The 18300-nt window shown below is 38.0% G+C and overlaps 1 protein-coding gene across 2 annotated transcripts in view; it reads left to right on the plus strand.

Annotated features, from left to right (window-relative positions):
• Nucleotides 1-18300, plus strand: part of LOC131055450 (DNA replication complex GINS protein PSF3) — a 48533-nt gene that overhangs the window by 8647 nt on the left and 21586 nt on the right. Inside the window, exons 2-5 of one of the 2 annotated variants that reach the window (XM_057989939.2) lie at nt 6890-7186; nt 8722-8875; nt 8967-9038; nt 9120-9220. In XM_057989939.2, the coding sequence (XP_057845922.2) occupies nt 8831-8875; nt 8967-9038; nt 9120-9220 (218 nt within the window). In that variant the 5' untranslated portion in view covers nt 6890-7186; nt 8722-8830. The remainder of the gene's footprint in view (nt 1-6889; nt 7187-8721; nt 8876-8966; nt 9039-9119; nt 9221-18300) is intronic. The other variant, XM_057989938.2, reaches the window with a different exon arrangement.

Here is an 18300-nt window from a genome sequence, read left to right on the forward strand (position 1 = left end):
ATAGGATTTCTTGACAAGGCATCAACAACAACATTATTTTTCCCTTTGACAAACTCAATATCAAAATCATACCCTTGCAACTTGCTTACCCAGCACTGCTGTCTTTCGTTCAATCCTTTTTGTTCCATGAAATACTTGAGGCTGTTATGATCAGTCCTCACTATGAATTTGCTGCCCACAAGATATTGGCGAAACTTCTCAAGTGCGTGCATGATGGCCAACATCTCCTTATCATATGTAGAAAACCTCCTTTCGACTTCATTCAACTTTTGGCTTTCACAAGCAATGGGATGCTTGTCTTGCATTAGAACAACCCCAATGCCAATTCTGGATGCGTCACATTCAAGCACAAAAGGTTTTGAGAAATCTGGCAAAGCCAAAACAGGGCAAGTACTCAGGACCTTCTTGAGATGATCTATGATCTCTTGAGACTCAACGGTCCAAACAAAAGCATCCTTCTTAGTCAAATCTGTCAAAGGAGCGGTTAACGAAGAGAACCCCTTCACAAACTGTCTATGGTATGTGCATAAGCCAATGAAGCTCTTCAATTGTGACACATTCTTTGGTGGTGGCCAATCAAGTATAGCTTGAATTTTCTCCCTATGTGCCTTAACTCCACCATTTCCAATGATATATCCGAGATACAATAGCTCGGTCATACTGAATTCATACTTAGAGGCTTTTGCAAAAAGGGAATTAGCTGCGAAAATGCTCATTACCTCATCAAGATGCCAAAGATGCTCTTCCAACATTTTGCTATAAACTAGAATGTCATCAAAGAACAACACAAACTTTTGCAAATGCTTGTTGAACACATGGTTCATACAAGATTACTCTAAATGCTATCTAAATGCTATTTTGACCACATCCTGCTATCTAAATAGCACTTATGACCAAGGAACTGATATTGGTAAAACCTATGGCGATAAAGGAAAATCCTGCTATCTATTACCAATAATAAAATCCTGCTATGAACATCCTGCTATCTAGAGTAATCTTCATTATGCAAATCCTATGAAAAACCTATGGCGATAAAGGAAAATCCTGCTATGAAAATCCTGCTAGAAAATACAAGAGGATGCATTATGCAGGTCCATCGGAATAACCAATGAAGTTGGAGTAGCACATCAACAGGGTTTCAATTACTAAAACTATCCCGATGGTGAATAAATAGAATGGCATCGAGGGAACCATCTCGATTATGCACTTATGACCAAGGAACTGATATTGGTAAAACCTATGGCGATAAAGGAAAATGAAGATGATACCCCTATCGGTATAACTAATGAGATCGGGATAACGAATTATCTATAATCTGATAGTACAACCTATTCCGAAAAAGATCATATGAAGTGACATCGGAATAGCTACTCCGACATCATACTCTTGATAGGACTACCTGTATCGGAATAACTTATAGCAAAAGGAGGAGTTAATGGCGAAAACTTCATCAGGATAACTTATGAAGTCGGGCATACGGTTTTTTGGTATGCCGATAGTTAAAACAATCCCGATAAACACCATCTTAGATGCATTCGACATAGGTAACTCGAAGAGCAAATACAAATAAAGGATTGCCCAGTTAATCGAAAGAAGTATTGCTGACGAAGCAGAAAGCACCAACGCCGGCATGAACATATCAAAGAGACATCATGAAGAGATGCCTCTATCGGGTCTTCTTCATATATATAGGATTCAAATGTAAATCAGAAGGGACAAGATCAGATTTTTGTAATAATATCATACCGTAAGGGTATTATCATTGTTGTGGTGTAATTATGTTTTAAGTAATACAAAATTAGTATTCTTTCTGCGTATATGTGATATTCAGATTAATGTGGTTCGTTATTTCGAATCTGCCTACTATTTAAATACTGAGAAGATTGGAGACTGCATTAAGATTTCTTTCTATATATCATTGCTATCTTGTTATTTTTAGTTCATGAACAGGAAGACATGTATTCTTGGATAAGTTGCTATAGGGGCTCGATTAAATTCACCGTATAGTGACCGTCATAATAAGAGTAGTAGTTGTAGGAAGAACAACAGTGGATAGTTGTAAGACTATCTAGTAAGGAGACTGAAAGAGATAAAGTTCCATAAGACTCTGTGCCCATTGGGAAGAAAGACACTGGTCTACATTGCATCCCATCGAAACCAAGTCAAGAAAATTCTTTCATTCCATAAAATAGATTTCATTTCAGTTTTAGTTTTGCACAGTAGAAGTAGAAGATAAACTTGAGGTCATTCTCATTTCTATGCCATTGAGGAGTGATCCCAAATAGGAATATTGTAACATAATCTGCCTAAGCATCATTAGCTGATTGTAGTACAAAAAGAGAATAGCTGGTGATAAGGTAAACCTGCCTTGGTCTGGCAGAACCGGAAGTGAAGGGAAGTAAGACTTAATTGGTCATTCCATTTGTTGGCCAAAAGCAGTTGCTGATCTTGATCATAGAAGGTGGCATGCTCTTAGGGATCATCAAACCAGTGATTTTGAGCTCCAACACAACCTTTAAGAGGCTCAGCCAAACCCTCCATGAACCAAAAAATCAATCTCCTTTCGGACACATCAATAACCATGATTGATAATCACTAAAATTTTGAAATATATGCATCAAGTGTGCCCACTTGTTTCAATAATTGCTCGGCAATAACACCCTTATATCTCCTTGTGCCGCCCTTGTCTTCCATGCTTAGGCATCATCTTATCTCTCCATTGCCTCTATGTGGGACACATGGGCCTCAAGTAGACTTGAACCCAAGACATCCCATGTAGGAGGCTCACAACTAACTGTTGTGTTGTGGGGTCATCCCCCATAAATCTAGTAATTTATTTGCATATAAACATTTTCATTACAAATGAAAATTCTGATCAGATTTCAGTTCATAATTAAAACTGAAGGATAGCAAATATTGATTATTATTAAACTCAGGATTATAACTATTCAAACCCTTATGATTGCCCAGAAAATTCCAAAACTAAATTTCAGACCTATCCATCAAATAAATGTGCAAATCTCATACCAAACTAGTCTAGATTTGGGTCAGAATATTTTTCTAACGCTAGCTGTCCTTCCAAAGTGATGCTGGGCTCCCAAATTGACCATCTCTAAGTTTGAAATTGATGCCCTTTAATAGCTGTCTGCATAAAACCCAGAAATGAATGATTTGCAGCAGTAAATGTTCCCAGATCTGAGTCTCCAGCACTGATATTATCCTCAATCTGGCCTCCAAACCTGATGAATTCTTGCAACCCAGAATAAACAATGTGCTTGGGTTTCACAAACTGGAGTTCTTCCACCGAAACACACTCTTCCGACTAGGGAGAGCTCGTATGTCTCACCAAAATTAGGGATACTTAAGGGTTTCAATCCTCAAGTCAATATGTAGCAGCAATGAACATAAATCTTCATCACATAATGCTCTCAGAATGAGCCCCTTAGGGTGTTTTATAACAACTTCCAAAAGGATAAATCAATCTCCACCCTTGATGATAGTCCACCTCTCAATCCAAGGCTCCAAAATAAAAACCTAAAATGTGCACCAATAAGAACTCTTGAAGCTGGGCGCCCACTTTGGCTTTTGTCACATGTTTTAATTAAGTCACTTAATGTAATGTCCCATTTTGGGATTGCCTTGAATCTTGCCCTTGTAAATATCAAAGTTTGCGAATTTTCACCCTTATTAATTATGATATTAGGTATTGATCCATTGACTTTCTTGTCTTCTTTGATCTTATGGATGGTTCCTCCAATTCCCCCTTCTCAATTGAATTAATCTCTTCTTTATATCTTCATTTGTGGGAAGTTACACCTCTTCATAAGAAATGAGTCATCACTGTTCATTGCTGCCCTTTGAGAACAATAAATTATTCTTCAAATTGATCTCCCTTGAATCTCCTCCTCAAATAAGACTTTCTACTTTTTTATATCCTCCAATGTGAGGGAGAGGTCACACCTCTTCATCATGTATGCCCCTTTGGCGAGAGACAAATTCTTCATTATTTCTGCCTTTTGAAAGGAACACAACCTTTCGCATTCAGATCTGCACTTCTTATTTATATGAGATCTGCACTTCGGATTCCCCAAATTATCCCCTCAAATGAGGTTCTCTTCTCCCTTTTATATCTCATGTTTGAGGGAGTCGCAACTTTTCATTTCATGTCTTTGACCATTCATTAACTTAATTAAAATTTAATTATATTTAATTGTATTCTTTTATATTTTAATTTTAATTTTATTATTATCATTTATCATTGAAGTGTATTTCAAAACGGGGACATTACACTTAAGTACATAAAAGAGGGGACAACTTAAGTCTCTTGGCTAGGCACCACTTAAAATTGCCTAAAAAGACGTGCCCAACTTAAATAACTTAAATTCACTTAAAAATAACTGAAGTTCACTTAAGTTGCATCAAAAGACGTGCACTCAACTTAAAACCAGAAATTAGAACAAGGCCAAGGACTCCATATCTCATCCAATTATGCTCTACGTCCTCATCCTCTTGGGTAGTCCAGGGAAAGGACAGCCAAATTATAGCTAAGCGTCTTGATTTGAGTTGGGGACATTACAGTTAGCCAAACAATATATGGAATGACTTTTCTAAAAAAATATAAATGTGTTGCAGTGCTTGATTGGCATAACTATAAATATATTTGCCTCTCAGCCATTGAATAGCATCTTTTGGCGCTGTTACTGGTCCAGTCCACTGTTTGCCTTGATATTTGTCTACGACTTTTTTGGGCTTGTTCTTTGATAAATATCATATACATTAGACAACTTCCAATTTTTTTAAAGTTGGAAGCCATTTCTAATTGTATATGGGCTCAGGTCTGTGTTGGGTTGTGTGTTTATAAAGAACACAACCATCTGGCATCTTTCATGCTTAATCTGGCAGCCCCACCCACAAGAAAATGCAATTATTTCATTCCTCTTCAAATAATTTTAGAAGGGTTTTCACTTTGCTCAAGGCATGCAAAGACTATCCGTAGCCTGGATTGCCCATGTCGTCTCTTGAAAATGTTGGTATTATTGTATTTAGATTACCCAAGATGATGGTTCAACTGATCTCTTTTGCACTATGCATATGGAAAATTCATTATAAAAGAAGATGGGTATTTCCCTTGCAAAGAAATTAGAGGATTCGAATCCATAAGTTCTTATACTAAGGATGCTATTTTTGCCATATTCCCCTTGAAGATATAAGGTTTTGATTTAATGAAAAGTAACATAACAAACAAATCAGTTGCTGCCATCATATGGGTTGTGGGATTTCAAATTAGAAAGGCTTTTCATTTTTCTTTAGGCAGTTAATTCTTTTTAATGACATTCCCGGTGGATGTTGTGTATGATGTACAAAAGAAGAATAAACTAGAATTTTTTACTAGTTTTGTTTTGGTTCAAGTTTTTAGTATGGTGGAAGGCAACAAGAAATTTGCATGTTTTGAACCCTTGAAAATTGTTGAGTATGAGTAGCTCTTTTTGTGATGTTTGAATCCAGCAAGCTATTTTTTATGGATTTAATTGTGGCAGAGATTGAATCGTTTCACCTTAAACTGTGAAGTTCTGACAACAATTAACAATATGATGTAACTTGAGTCTAGGATGATTGAAGAAGCAACATTCAATATTAAGCAGCCCTAATTATGGGAAATTAGACATAAAATTACATGAAACAGGGAGTTTACAAACCAAATGTTTGTCAAACATTTACCATGTGTAATATGAATGCTAAGTTGCTAAGTAAAATGTGAGAGCGGGAAGGAGTTTGAGGCATTTATCAAGGATAGATAACACTTAAACCGTTCAAACTCTCGAGAATCAAAGCAATTCAACCAATTTGATACCAATGTGTTTAGAAGCAGGCTTTTACAATTCTAAAAAACTAACAGAATCATAAAAACAAGTTTTTGACTTGCTAAACTGACAGAACTAGATCATGAATGGTCTGTGATTAAACTAGACCATAGTGTCCCTAGAAAGTGGCTGCTTGGAAGTTGGATTTTGCATATAATGTCAGTCAGAGGCAATTTAGAAGATGAATACAATTCTGAGAGTCAAGACCACTAGCGAGATGATAAGATAATACGAATGCTCTAAGAAGGCCTAAATTTAGCAATACAACTGCAGAACAGAGTTGTTCGAATGTGCTGCTAGCAGAGAACTGACTGCAGACAATTTTTTTTGATTCCTAATGACCTCCAGCACACATAGAAATAGACCCAGGAGTATGACAGGATTAGCTGTAGTGTTCATGAATAGACATGTGTGCAAAGGAGATGTGCGCACAAATACATTCCAGAGATGTCAATGGCCCTTCATTCCAGTTCCCTTGAGTTTTCATTTCTATTTCCAGAAGATGGAACAGAACCACACCTTACAGGTGGTATTGCCCCTAGTGGTTACAGCTACAAAGGGATTATAATGTAATTGTACCAGTGTGTTGATCTCTAAATTTCCTTTCCAAAGCTTTGGTAATGATGATGACACAGATATGACTTTCAGAAGAAAGATTGCCTTAACGACTACCAGATGGACTGAACTTGATTTGGGTGCTGAGGAGAAATGACAAAATGGGCAAATAAAATGAGTTAGATTATGTTTAGATAAGGAGAAAATGTCATTTGCAGGCATGCATCAACAATTAGTACAAATATAACCCAAGATTGAGAGCAACTGGAATGCAATTGTATGCCCGTTGGAGGTCCAAGATCTTTAATAAACACAAATATGGCACTGCAAAATGTAATCTTTTGGATCCATAAAATACCTCCCAAAAATTGCTAAAACCATCATTAATTTTAGCTACATTTGAATATTATATTCCTTTTTATGCATTTAGAGCTTGTCATTATTTGATTTATTTCATTTGCCCCTTGCTACAGATCTGCAGCTTGAATGTGGCCGTGCAAGTGCCAGCACTCTTCCAATTAGATCCCTCATCTGGAGCCTGGGCTGAATATTTTTTCATTGTTTGGGAGATTTTGGAGTTTGACATAATTTTATCTCAAACGAAGGAAACACATAAGAGGAAGACAAGCACCCAACATTGCACAAAATATCGGGAAAAGCAATTGAAAAGTGATAAACTGCAGTTTTTCTTGGAATTAAAGAAAGTCTGGCAAGTCACCACTGTGAGAGGTGTTGTAGCTGCCACACTATACTGGTCTTGATATGGAGGAGTGAGTGTCACCACTCCATCTCAACGTTCCTTTCAAATGTTTGCCTTATAATTTTGTGTTTTAACCAATTTCATAATTATTCATATGAATATACCATGCAATTTGAATGTGTGTCAATGCAAATGAAATGACAGAGTCAATAATAATGAGTATAATCTTCCTTCTCTTTCTTAGAAAATCTTTGGAGTAGGTAATGTAAAGGGTTAAGTTAGGGTAGGGTTTGGTTTAGGTTTGTTAGGTCTAACAATGTTAAAGCTAAACAATAGTTTAGCTTATAAATTTTTGTAATCTTTTATTTAATTCAATTGACTTTTGGCTCTGTCCTAAATACAATATTAGGAGATGCTCTAGTTTATCTGACATAGGATACACAAATCATGGATTGATTTTGGTTGACTCCTAACTTAGGACAATCTTTTATGCTCAAATTCAATGCCAAATCAAACAGAATCACCAAAGAGTATCAATTGATGTCCTAGAGTTGACTAAGACACGTTTCTATGTGGTGAGACTTAGCTTGAGGTTATGTGAATTGGTCAAACCATGGTTTACAAACTCCGTGAGTACTCTCGGATTTTCCGAGTACTCTATATTTTTTTGCTGGTAGAGTTTTTACAAGTTTAACTCCCGCGTTCTTATAGACATCGGAAAAACATGGATAAAAATGCCGAGGCATGCAAAACGCTAGTTAAAATGCATTTTTCACATATTTTTCCGTAAAACCATACATTTTCTCTTCCAAGATATCAATTTTTAATTTAATTCATTTTGTAATTGAATTTTGGAACAAAAAATAATGTTTCTTTAAGAAATTTTAATTTTGGTACTTTCTAAGTTGCCAAATTTTTGCTGAGTATCAGCCAAGTTAAAAATTTTGGGCATGCTGAGTACTCTACGAGTTTGAGTCTGCGAACTATGGGTCAAACACACTAATGCCTCACTTTACCTTACAATCTGCAAATAGCATTGCAATCTCATGACACCTCTCTCTCTCATGATGCTCTCCCACTGATCAGGGATAACATACCTTGCAAGACTGTTCTATAAATGAATGGATTGGACACATCAAATAATCAATAAACGTGACTAGCCATAAACTATTATCTGCACAAAGGGTCATCAATATATCAAATTATAACATATATATAGACCAGGCATTTAATAATAGCATCCATTAATCCTAATTGATATGTTTAAGGGTACTAATTGCATGTTTGGCTCTATGATTTGAAACCATTGAAAGGTTGTTCTTCTTGGCAATCATTTTATCTGCAGAATGGTCCTAATGTATTCAAGTAACTGGGAATGTTCTGTGCTCTTTTGTTGCAATTCTTCATTGAATGTGTGTAACTATGTTGGTCTCCAAATTGAGGCAAATGCATTGCAGATGAAGTTTATAGTTTATGTGAGGACTGCATTATGTGCTTTTTCAGTGTAGGGATTCCAATGATGAAGATATATTTTTTAATTAATTAAGCTTTAACTTGTTTGTTTCTTTATTTTAAATTTTTCTAATTTAAACTTTATTTTGACAGGAAAAGTAAAAATTTAAATGCCAAAAATAAGGGGCATTCTTAATTTAAGAGTGCCACCCAAAACTTCTAATTTTGTTGAAGTGCTGTTGCTTGAGCAATTTTTACAATCATGGCAGATTATTTTGACATTGACCATATTCTCATGGAGGAGGAGGTGAGGATGGATCATCTGCATCAATATCATATGCTGTGCTTAAGTGCATAATTTTAATATCAATATTGGGTTTGCTTGTAAAAAAATCTAGGTAGTGTCTATAGTGTTTCGAGTTGGCGCAAATGGAGTTGGTCTCTTGGATCCCGGATCTGAAAACAATAATGTGAGTATATTTTTGTATTAGTCATCCATGCCTCATCTTGTATCTAGAGTGGAATAACAAACAAAATGAAAATGATTACAGGTAGAGGCAGGTGCAAAAGTGGAGTTGCCTTTTTGGTTGGCCCAGGATCTATGCCTCAGACGTGCGGTTGCTATCAACATCCCAACCTTTTTCAACCAAAGGTGCTGTGTCCTCTTTCAATAACTGCGCTTCAAAAATTATACTCATTGGAATTCACACTACTATTTTACAAATTCATTAATGTTAATTTGAATTACTAGATTCAAAGCAGATAGTCAATTTTCTTGCTGTTTTCCACTTTATCATCAATTTTTTATAGAAAAGAGTAACTGGTTTCAGAGGATATGCTCGAAAAGCACACAGAAGTAAATTTGACTGAACTTGGAGTACACATTTTTTTGACTGCTTTTGATGTTCTGCATTAATGACTTTATGTGCTATAAAATAATTTCTCTGCAATATGCATGGAGATACAGGGTGCATCTAAAATGAACATTACCAAGATCTTTTGTCAATATGTGAAACCTGTTAAGTCAGACCAAGTTCAAATTTACCAAAACGTGAACTTTCTGTTTTCCTTCAGGTACTGGAAAATCTAATTTACTTATTTTAAGGTTTGCATTTTAATTTAATTTATTTAAAATATAAAGAATATAATTTCGTGAATATTTATACTTCACAAATTTTGGAATTATCCTATAATGCTTTTCTAAAGGACTGTGAAATCTTAAGATTAGGTCTATAATGTTTAAGATGCTACCCAAACCTATTTAGGTATCTCCAACCCATGTCATTGGCTGAGAGATAATCTTCACATGCAAACTATAAAATATGATGGCCACCTTTTTATAGCAAACAGATGTAGGGACTGGACCAATACTAAAAAATCTTTGCAGTGGACAATTATGCACAAAGAATGTATTTGCACCAATAATTGACAAAACTTGATCAGCTCAGGGACATCACTAGGATAAGAATGGTGCAGACAAAATACACATTCTACTCTTCAATAATGTGTTTGGAGCAAGAGGGTCTCTCATTATATCAATAACAAACAATTATTAGATGCCCATCTGGGCCAGTATGATAACATTATGCTAATCAGTGAAGATATCGTGTCATGCAAATGGGTGTCCAAGTGTCACAATAACTGGCTTTTGGTTGGGGGAAAATATGTTACCCCGAGTTTCCGGGATGGGGATGGCAGGGGACGTGGGTACGTGTTTCCGGGACGGTGATTTTTTTTGCCAATTTTGGGGATGGCTAGGGGACGGCAAAGGGGACGGCTATATAAAAATGAGGAAAATTAAAATATATAGGGAAATTTAAAATATTCATATGAAAACATGGATAAAACGTGCACATATACATTATAGAACCTTAACATATAAGAACTAGCAGAGTGCTTATGGCAAATTTGTGTTAAATTGAGAGTCAAAGTCAAATTACTTATAGAATTCATTGTCGAAATTCACTGTCTATATGCAGAATTTATGGGGACGTCCCCTGTCCCCGAGACGTCCTCGGGACGGGAATGCCTGAAAAAAACCGGGGACGCGTCCCTGCGTACCATAGGTCAAAATAGTGAATTAGTTCAAGGAAAAAGCAATTCAGAAAATAAGCAGTCTTGTTCACACAGCACAAGGCATGTAATCATCTTCCTTGCTGAAAAGGGAGAGGTTTGGTAAATGTGAGTATGGAGCAGGTCTGAGTGAAATTGGGAAGCTATTGAAAAACTAGTGTTTGGGAAATCTTTGCAAATTTTCCTCTTCTTTTTGGGCATTTTTAACTCCCTTCTTTGAAACTTTTACTAAATATGTTTATAGTTTAATATGATTCAAGGTGCATGACATACGAACCATTATTATGTGAGGGTAATGAATGTTATCAATCATGAGACAGCCTAACCTCTCATGTTGAGTCCCTTTGCAAGCATGTCAGTTCTGTTTTCTAATTGACATTAATGAAAACATAGAAGAACTGTTTTACATGTAAAGAGAAATATTGCTTCCATTTCTTAGTTGTTTGTTGTGCAAGATTGCTGCTTATTTTTAGAAGAGGCCCTTAATGGAATATCTGAAATATGTCATGAACCAAAGGGAACCTAAAAGGAATGTAAAGAGGATTAACAGAATGACATGTGACTTTCAATTGAATTTCCAAATCCTTGTATTTTATTTTATTTCTTAGTTATCTAGAAATGGATTTGAAAATGAGTTAAGTCACAGTTCAACACCATGATAAAGTGATCACAGCTAAGAGGACACTCCTGTTGTAGGGTCCAAAGCACTTGTTTTAGGGTGTGAAACAATTCTTTGATCGCTCCCACTGTTGAATATCCTTGCATATTGCCATACTCAGATTCCTTCTGAAAAGTTAAGCAGTTTAGAAAAGGTCACCTTATTTTGATTCTGTATGCAAAAGGTATGGTGCCTGGAAAGTTGGAGGGCAAAAACTACACAGGTGTGATGGTTTTGTTCTATCGAGTGTCAGTTTTGTTATTGTCCCTGCTGAAAATTGGCAGTTTCCTAATTTTCCTTGGTGAGAAATGGCAGTTTTATCATTGTTCCCTGCTGGAAAGTAGTGATTTCATCACGTGTTCTAAATAATGAACTGTGGGTTCTGAATACTGTACTTTTCAACTTGGTGTCATCTTTTCTATTCCTACTGACGTAAGTGAAAATACGTGTTGCAAATACTGTACTTTTCTAAGCATTGGTGAGTGGACTTGAAGTGAATTCATAGAGAATTCAAGTGTCCAAGTGCAGAAGTAGATTATATTTAGGACATAATGGAGAGAGAGTGTTAAAGAGCTGTTGCAAGTGATCTTCGGGACTGAACATTGTTTGTTTCATACTGGCTCTGTGCCCAGAGGTCAACGATTGTATTTATCATTAGAAAAAGTTGATAAGGGGGTTATTTGCCTCACCTTTGCTGCAGTTTTTTTTGTGAAATTCAGGCTCTCTGGGGTAAATTCCTGTTTTCAATTGGTATGTTCCTTGCTCTCATTTTTCTTTTAAGTTCAGTTTATTTAACTAACTGAAAGTGCAGAGCTAAATTTCTTCACTTCAAATTTGAATTTGAAGACTACTTTATTTGTTTTAACAATTGTAGTTTATGGATCACCAAGCCTGATTGGAGTGAGATTGGCCTCAACACTTCCATTGTATTCAGGTAAATACAATAGTCCAGGTTATTCAAGGGCATGGTTCTCTAGATGGTTAGAGTTGGCTTAGACAATTCCTACTATGGTATCCCCTGTGAGGAGTGAAAACAATATTGAAAAATACTTAAGAAGTTGTAAAAACCACCTGTTATAAAAAGTCCTTGTTATTGAGCATTATATTGATGAAATGCAAGTCAAATTCCATAAAGTCATGAAAGGATAGAACTCAATTGCTGCTTCCAAACGAAACGTTACCATGTCTATGGTCTATGGAGCTAATAAGTTTTCTTGTCACTGTAACATGTGATGACATCATATATATTCTACATTTGCCACTTGTATCTTGGAGTCCCTTAGTGGAAGCATCTGCATTGGAAAATGTTGCATCTTGCTATTGTGCTTCCCTCCCAATCAGTCTTCCTTGCTGCCTTATGCCACAAGATTTGGATCACTTATTCTATTATTAGTTTATTTGTTTTACCCTAGGTTGTTTGGTTATCTTAAGGTCTTGTCCATCACATACGATTCCCTTACCACGTTATTCAAAGCTATTGTTCAATCCACCGTTTTCTTTTTACTCCACCTTCCGGGCATTGCATCATGGATCTGGGCTTTTGCTATTATTGTTGTCATTTTGGACTAGAGTTTTCCACACAAATTACCAGAGCCATAAGGATATCGAATACATATTGCATAAAGGCCGAAGAGAAATATCTTTTTAAAGTACTAAAAACGGATGATTACAAAGATTGGAAGATAAGAAAAGCCAAGAGAGGTCCTAACATATAATGTTTTTTTGTATTGAAGAAGATTTGAATTCAGTACCTTCTAGGTGCCTACAACATGGACTTTGCCAATAAAACCAAGTGTCCTTGACAACATATAATTAAAATGCAAAAAAGTGTTTACCTTACATTGGTGTTTTTCTGAGTTATGGGGCAGGGAATGTGATTTCGGGGACAGCAAAAACATTCTGGATTTTGGGGATAGCATGGTGACAGTGTGGGATGGCTATTAACATAATATATAAAAAACATGGCGTGATTTCACAAACAAATATACAGTTTTAGTTTCCCTATTAGCATTGAAAGAGTACACTCGAGACATGGCTGCCAGTGAACATTTTCAATTCTAACAACTTTGCTTATTTTCATAGAGAAGGAAAAAGGCATCTGACCTGTTAGCATTTTTCATAGAGCTGGAGTCTGTGTTGGGTATTCAAGAACCTCTTAGCATTTCTTATAGCTATGGAGTCTGTTAAGTCTTGATGATTGAAAGGTGGATGGCAAATAAATACCCTAATTTTATGTGTAAGCATTTGATTAAGAGTCAACACTCAAGACTCAACTGAAAAGGATAACTTCTGCTCACAAAATACTATGCTTGACTGATTTATGAAATCCTGATCCTGAGATCAGTGATATTGACACATTTAAAGCAGTAGTCTTTGCAACATCAAAAAGATGAAATAATAGAGTTGAACTACTTACTATTTGTTGTTGTGTTAACCATATAAACTTGAATGGTTAAGTTTTTCATGGGGTTTTTATTGTAAGAGTAAAAATATGTTTGTGTGTGATGGTAAAAAGAATGTGGCACTTAGGACAGGGAAATTAGATGATAATTGATTTCAAGTTTTTTCTTGTGCTTGAAATGGTGCAGGCTGTCTGGCGACAGTAGTTTGTCCTTGGACCTTCCGGAAAATTGGGATGCCCCCCCAAAAAATCAGGGATGCAGGGGATGGAGAGGGGTTTGGGTTCGGTTGGGGATATCATCTGAACCTTCACAGAAGTGCACCTGTGGATCACAATATTACATCAAGAGTATTATCAACAAAGTTGGTGGGATCTCTAAAAGATAACATAAAACTTGTTTTAATTTGTTCAATGCCTTTAGGCCTAAATTTACGAACACTTCAGATTCTAAGGAATCTAATCTCATTAGCAACACTATAGGCTCTAAGGAATTTAATCTCATTAGAAGCACTGCAGTTTCTAAAGAAGAGTGTATACCTATTTCATTACTCCTATGAAGAGTATAACATTCCGGCAGAGATAAAACTTGAAAATGGGAGAAAAAATGAAGAAAAACCAACATGATTTGAAGGAAAAACTTATTCGTACAATTTTCCTTAAAATCAAATTGCGATTCTTCAGACACAAACCCTGAAAAAAACTCTGCAAAAACCCTCGCGTTTTTTTTTGAAATGAACCTGCAAAAAATCATGTAAGAAACTGTTGTGCGTTGCACACGCCCCCTGTCGCCGACAGGGTCCCCCTTTCCAGTTTTGAGTTTTTTGATCGTCATCCCGAGAATCGAATCAGAGTTTCTCGTGTCTCCTCGAGCGAGTTCGTGATCAGCCCGTAAGCTGATCAACGTTGGAGTAATGAACCAATGAGCCCTTTTGACTGATCTGGCTTTCGGGCGTAAATACCGAGAGTTTGTTCCAAAATTTCAAAACTTAACATAATGCATCTCCTTTTCGGACCCCAGGTCCGAACTTGGCGAAAGTCAAGTTAAGGTAAAAAAAAAAAAAACGTTATGCGCTCCTCTTTTTGGATTTAAGTGTCCGAAAGTGAAAATTCAAAATTTAAAAGCGTAAGGTGGAATACCATTTTCGGACCCCAGGTCCGAAATGTCCAAAGTCAAGTTAAAACATTGTGCAAACATCCATTTCGGACCTCAGGTCCGAACTCCAACAAAGTGAAGTTTTAAAACACTGTTCAAAAAACCGCGTTTTCGGACCCCCGCGTCCGAACGAAAAAGGCGAAGTGTAAGTTTTAAAAACACACGAAATGCATACTTCGGACCCTAAGCTCCGAAAAGGGTGAAGTTAAAGTTTTTAAAAGCAACATCAAAAACAACGTTTCGGACCCCCGCATCCGAATGACAAAGGGCGAAGTTAAAGTTTTAAAAACACACGAAATACATTCTTCGGACCCTAAGCTCCGAAAGGGAAAGTGTGGTGTTTCAAAAACAACATCGAGACGCACTTCGGACCCCCGCGTCCGAATGACCAAGGGCGAAGTAAGTTTTAAAGGCATTTCTCCAGCATCGAAATACATTCTTCGGACCCTAAGCTCCGAATGAAAAGGGCGAACTGAGGTTTTAAAAATGCAGCGCATGGCACACTTCGGACCCCCGCGTCCGAACGAAAAAGGCGAAAGGTAAGTTTTTAAAAAAAAAAAAAACGCATATCAAACATTCTTCGGACCCTAAGCTCCGAAAGGGAAAGTGTGGTGTTTCTAAAACAACATGCATGCTTCGGACCCCCGCGTCCGAATGAAAAGGGAGTGTTAAGGCTTTAAAAGCAACCATATCAAACACGCATACTTCGGGCCCCTGCGTTCGAGCTTCAACAAGGTCGGGCAAGCAGCGTTTTCGGACCCTAAGCGTCCGAAATTCCAAGATGAAAGTTTAAAAACGAAGTCCAAAAAGCAAGCAAAACATTAAACGCAGAAGGCACAGTGTGTAACGCGGAGGTCAGGACGAGCACACCCGCGAAGGTTAGATTCGAGAACCTCCAATTCAAAATTCGAAAGGAACTCTTAAATCCGAAAACAAGGAGGTAAGACACTGCATCATCCTCCCATCAACCATTTAAAATTCAGGTTGCTAGGCACAGAACCATGTGAAATTGATAAATCCTCTTTCATCCTCCAAACCGCGAAAATTTAAACAGGAAGGATAACCGTTGGGATTCAAATTTTGCAGGATCATCCGCTCGCCCCGCGCAACAAGGTCGGGCAATCACCCATCATTCGCTCCGATCAGGTAAGTACGCCTTATCGCGTACGGTCATTTAAAATGTGTGAATCAAATACGCAAATACGCAAAATTTGAAATGCTTAGAGTCTGCATCTCCATCATTCGAGCATCCAAAATTTAGGACTTATTCCCGGAGTTTGGCCGAAAACTGCATCTCTTTTCAAAATTCTCATGTTCTGCCTTTGTTAAAATTAATCCAAAAAATTCGAGAGTAAGAATGCTTAGTCATAAATCTTCAGGAATATGATGCTGTAGAAGTTAATCAGATTGTTAGCCCAGAGTGACATTTAAGCTAATCTCGGTCTGTTGAAACACTTCTGTTATTTTCTAACCCGCATCGTCATTCTCGTGTCACCTTGTAATCCGTGTCTGGCTGTGCAGGATAAATGCCTAAATCAGCGGCAGAATCATCAAAAACACCCGCTGCAGCAGAAACCTCACGAGCATCCAAATCAGACATCCCACGGAAAGTTGAAAGAATGAAGTATCAGTATCAGAGGGGAGGGTTAAGAGAGTCAAAGGTCCAGAGTATCTGGGACAACATTGGTGACACCGACCTTGGCCACATTGATATTCAGGATTTCAGGGATCGGGTCTTCTCACCCAATGCATATGGCAGGCCTAGGCAAATGCTGGAAAGTGGCATCGCCCAAGCAGCAGGTTTTCCTCCAGCAATCCAGAACTATGAGTTAGTAGTGGAAGCTGCTCGGCATTACGAGCCAAAGTCCAGATTAGTGCTTCTGGAAGATATCACTATTGCCGACTTCTCCCCTGAGGCTATCGGCGATGCATTTGATATCCCCTTTCCAAATAATCCCATAGCTACAACAATGGACGAGGCACAGGGGGCGTATGATATGAACCCAGCTCGATGTAGGGCACTAATTAACGAAGAATGGTTCAAAGAAAAAAGGCCTTCAAGCACCAGGATTGTGAAAAAGACCCCCAGAAGTGACTTTCATAATGAACATGGTGATATGGTCACCTTACTTAGCCGAGTCATGGGACTCCCTAAGTCCAACTACTTTGAAGAATGGATGTTCTATTTTACAGAACAGGTCTTTGCCGGAAAGTCTAAGTTTGACTGGGCTCAGATCATAAGTGATAACATCCACGCTCAGCTGATTGATCTTGAGACAAAGAAGTATTTCACCATGACCTCCTATTTGGTCTATATGTTCGCAAAGAACCAGCCACTGCCAGGATTAATAATGAAAGGTGAGATCGGGAATGGGCCTGGTCAGGTAAAGGTTTATGATTGCTACCCGCAGCTGCACTACCAGGATATAGCTCAAAGGGAAAAGAGCAGCCCGGCTTACGCGGTTGGACAGTACGAACGTGTCAACGACGCCTTCACAATGCGCCTAGTCAGGCTAATGCAGGGAGGGTTACACATAAGGCTCTCGGAGCAAGCTACCATTTTAGTGCAGAGGTATGGGGCCTGGTTTATTCAGTTCCCAAGATTCTCCTACATCCGAATTGCTGGCTTCGAAGGTGCCCCCCTTCGACTTCCGCGGTACCCAACCGATAAAGTAGTCCTCATGGAAGTGGCAAGGCAATCACGCCCTGCCGGCGTATTATTACGAGAAAGCAAGCAGGCTGGATTCGCATTTCCAATGATCATAGGCAACCATGATGTCCAATTGAGAACTCCCACCCTAGCAGAAGAATCCCTTGCAGAGCTAGCTTCTTATGGCCTACAGGAACATTTCCCAAGAAAAATGTTTCGATCATGACAATTTGGCAAAGAGAGCTTACGGTAGGCGCTACAGAGCAAAGGAGTCAATTGAAGATTACTGGAAAAATTGCTCCGATGACTACGAAGTCAGGCGACGGGAATATTCTAGATTGAGTGTGCAGCAAATGCGACTCTTTGAGTACCGTCGGGTCCCGGATCAGCTCACAGACTCGGGGAATTGTCTCCAAGTCCGGGAATTCGAAGCAGTGAGGCATCTCTTGCCAGGCGTTGATTGGTCTCAAGACCCAATCACGGATTTCGAAGCAGTCATGGCAGCCCCGGCGAGATACACAGATCAATGGTTACAGCACCAGATCGAGAGGCTAGTCCATGAAGGGGTCCAGTTTACTTACCATCTGATGGGCAATTTCGACTCTCAGTCTTCCGAAGATGAAAGGACATCAGCTGAAAAACCAGAGAAAAGGAAGAAAACTAAGGCTTGCAGAGGGACTCGGACGTCCAAGAGAACAAGGAGGGAGAAGATTCCCATAAGAAGGCCAGAGACCACTTCATCTTCAGACCCCAGTTCGCCTGATGGTGCCATAGATTTGGATTGCATACCTGCTCCG

The sequence above is a fragment of the Cryptomeria japonica genome, chromosome 10 (genome assembly GCF_030272615.1).
Source record: "Cryptomeria japonica chromosome 10, Sugi_1.0, whole genome shotgun sequence".
Lineage (NCBI taxonomy): Eukaryota > Viridiplantae > Streptophyta > Pinopsida > Cupressales > Cupressaceae > Cryptomeria > Cryptomeria japonica.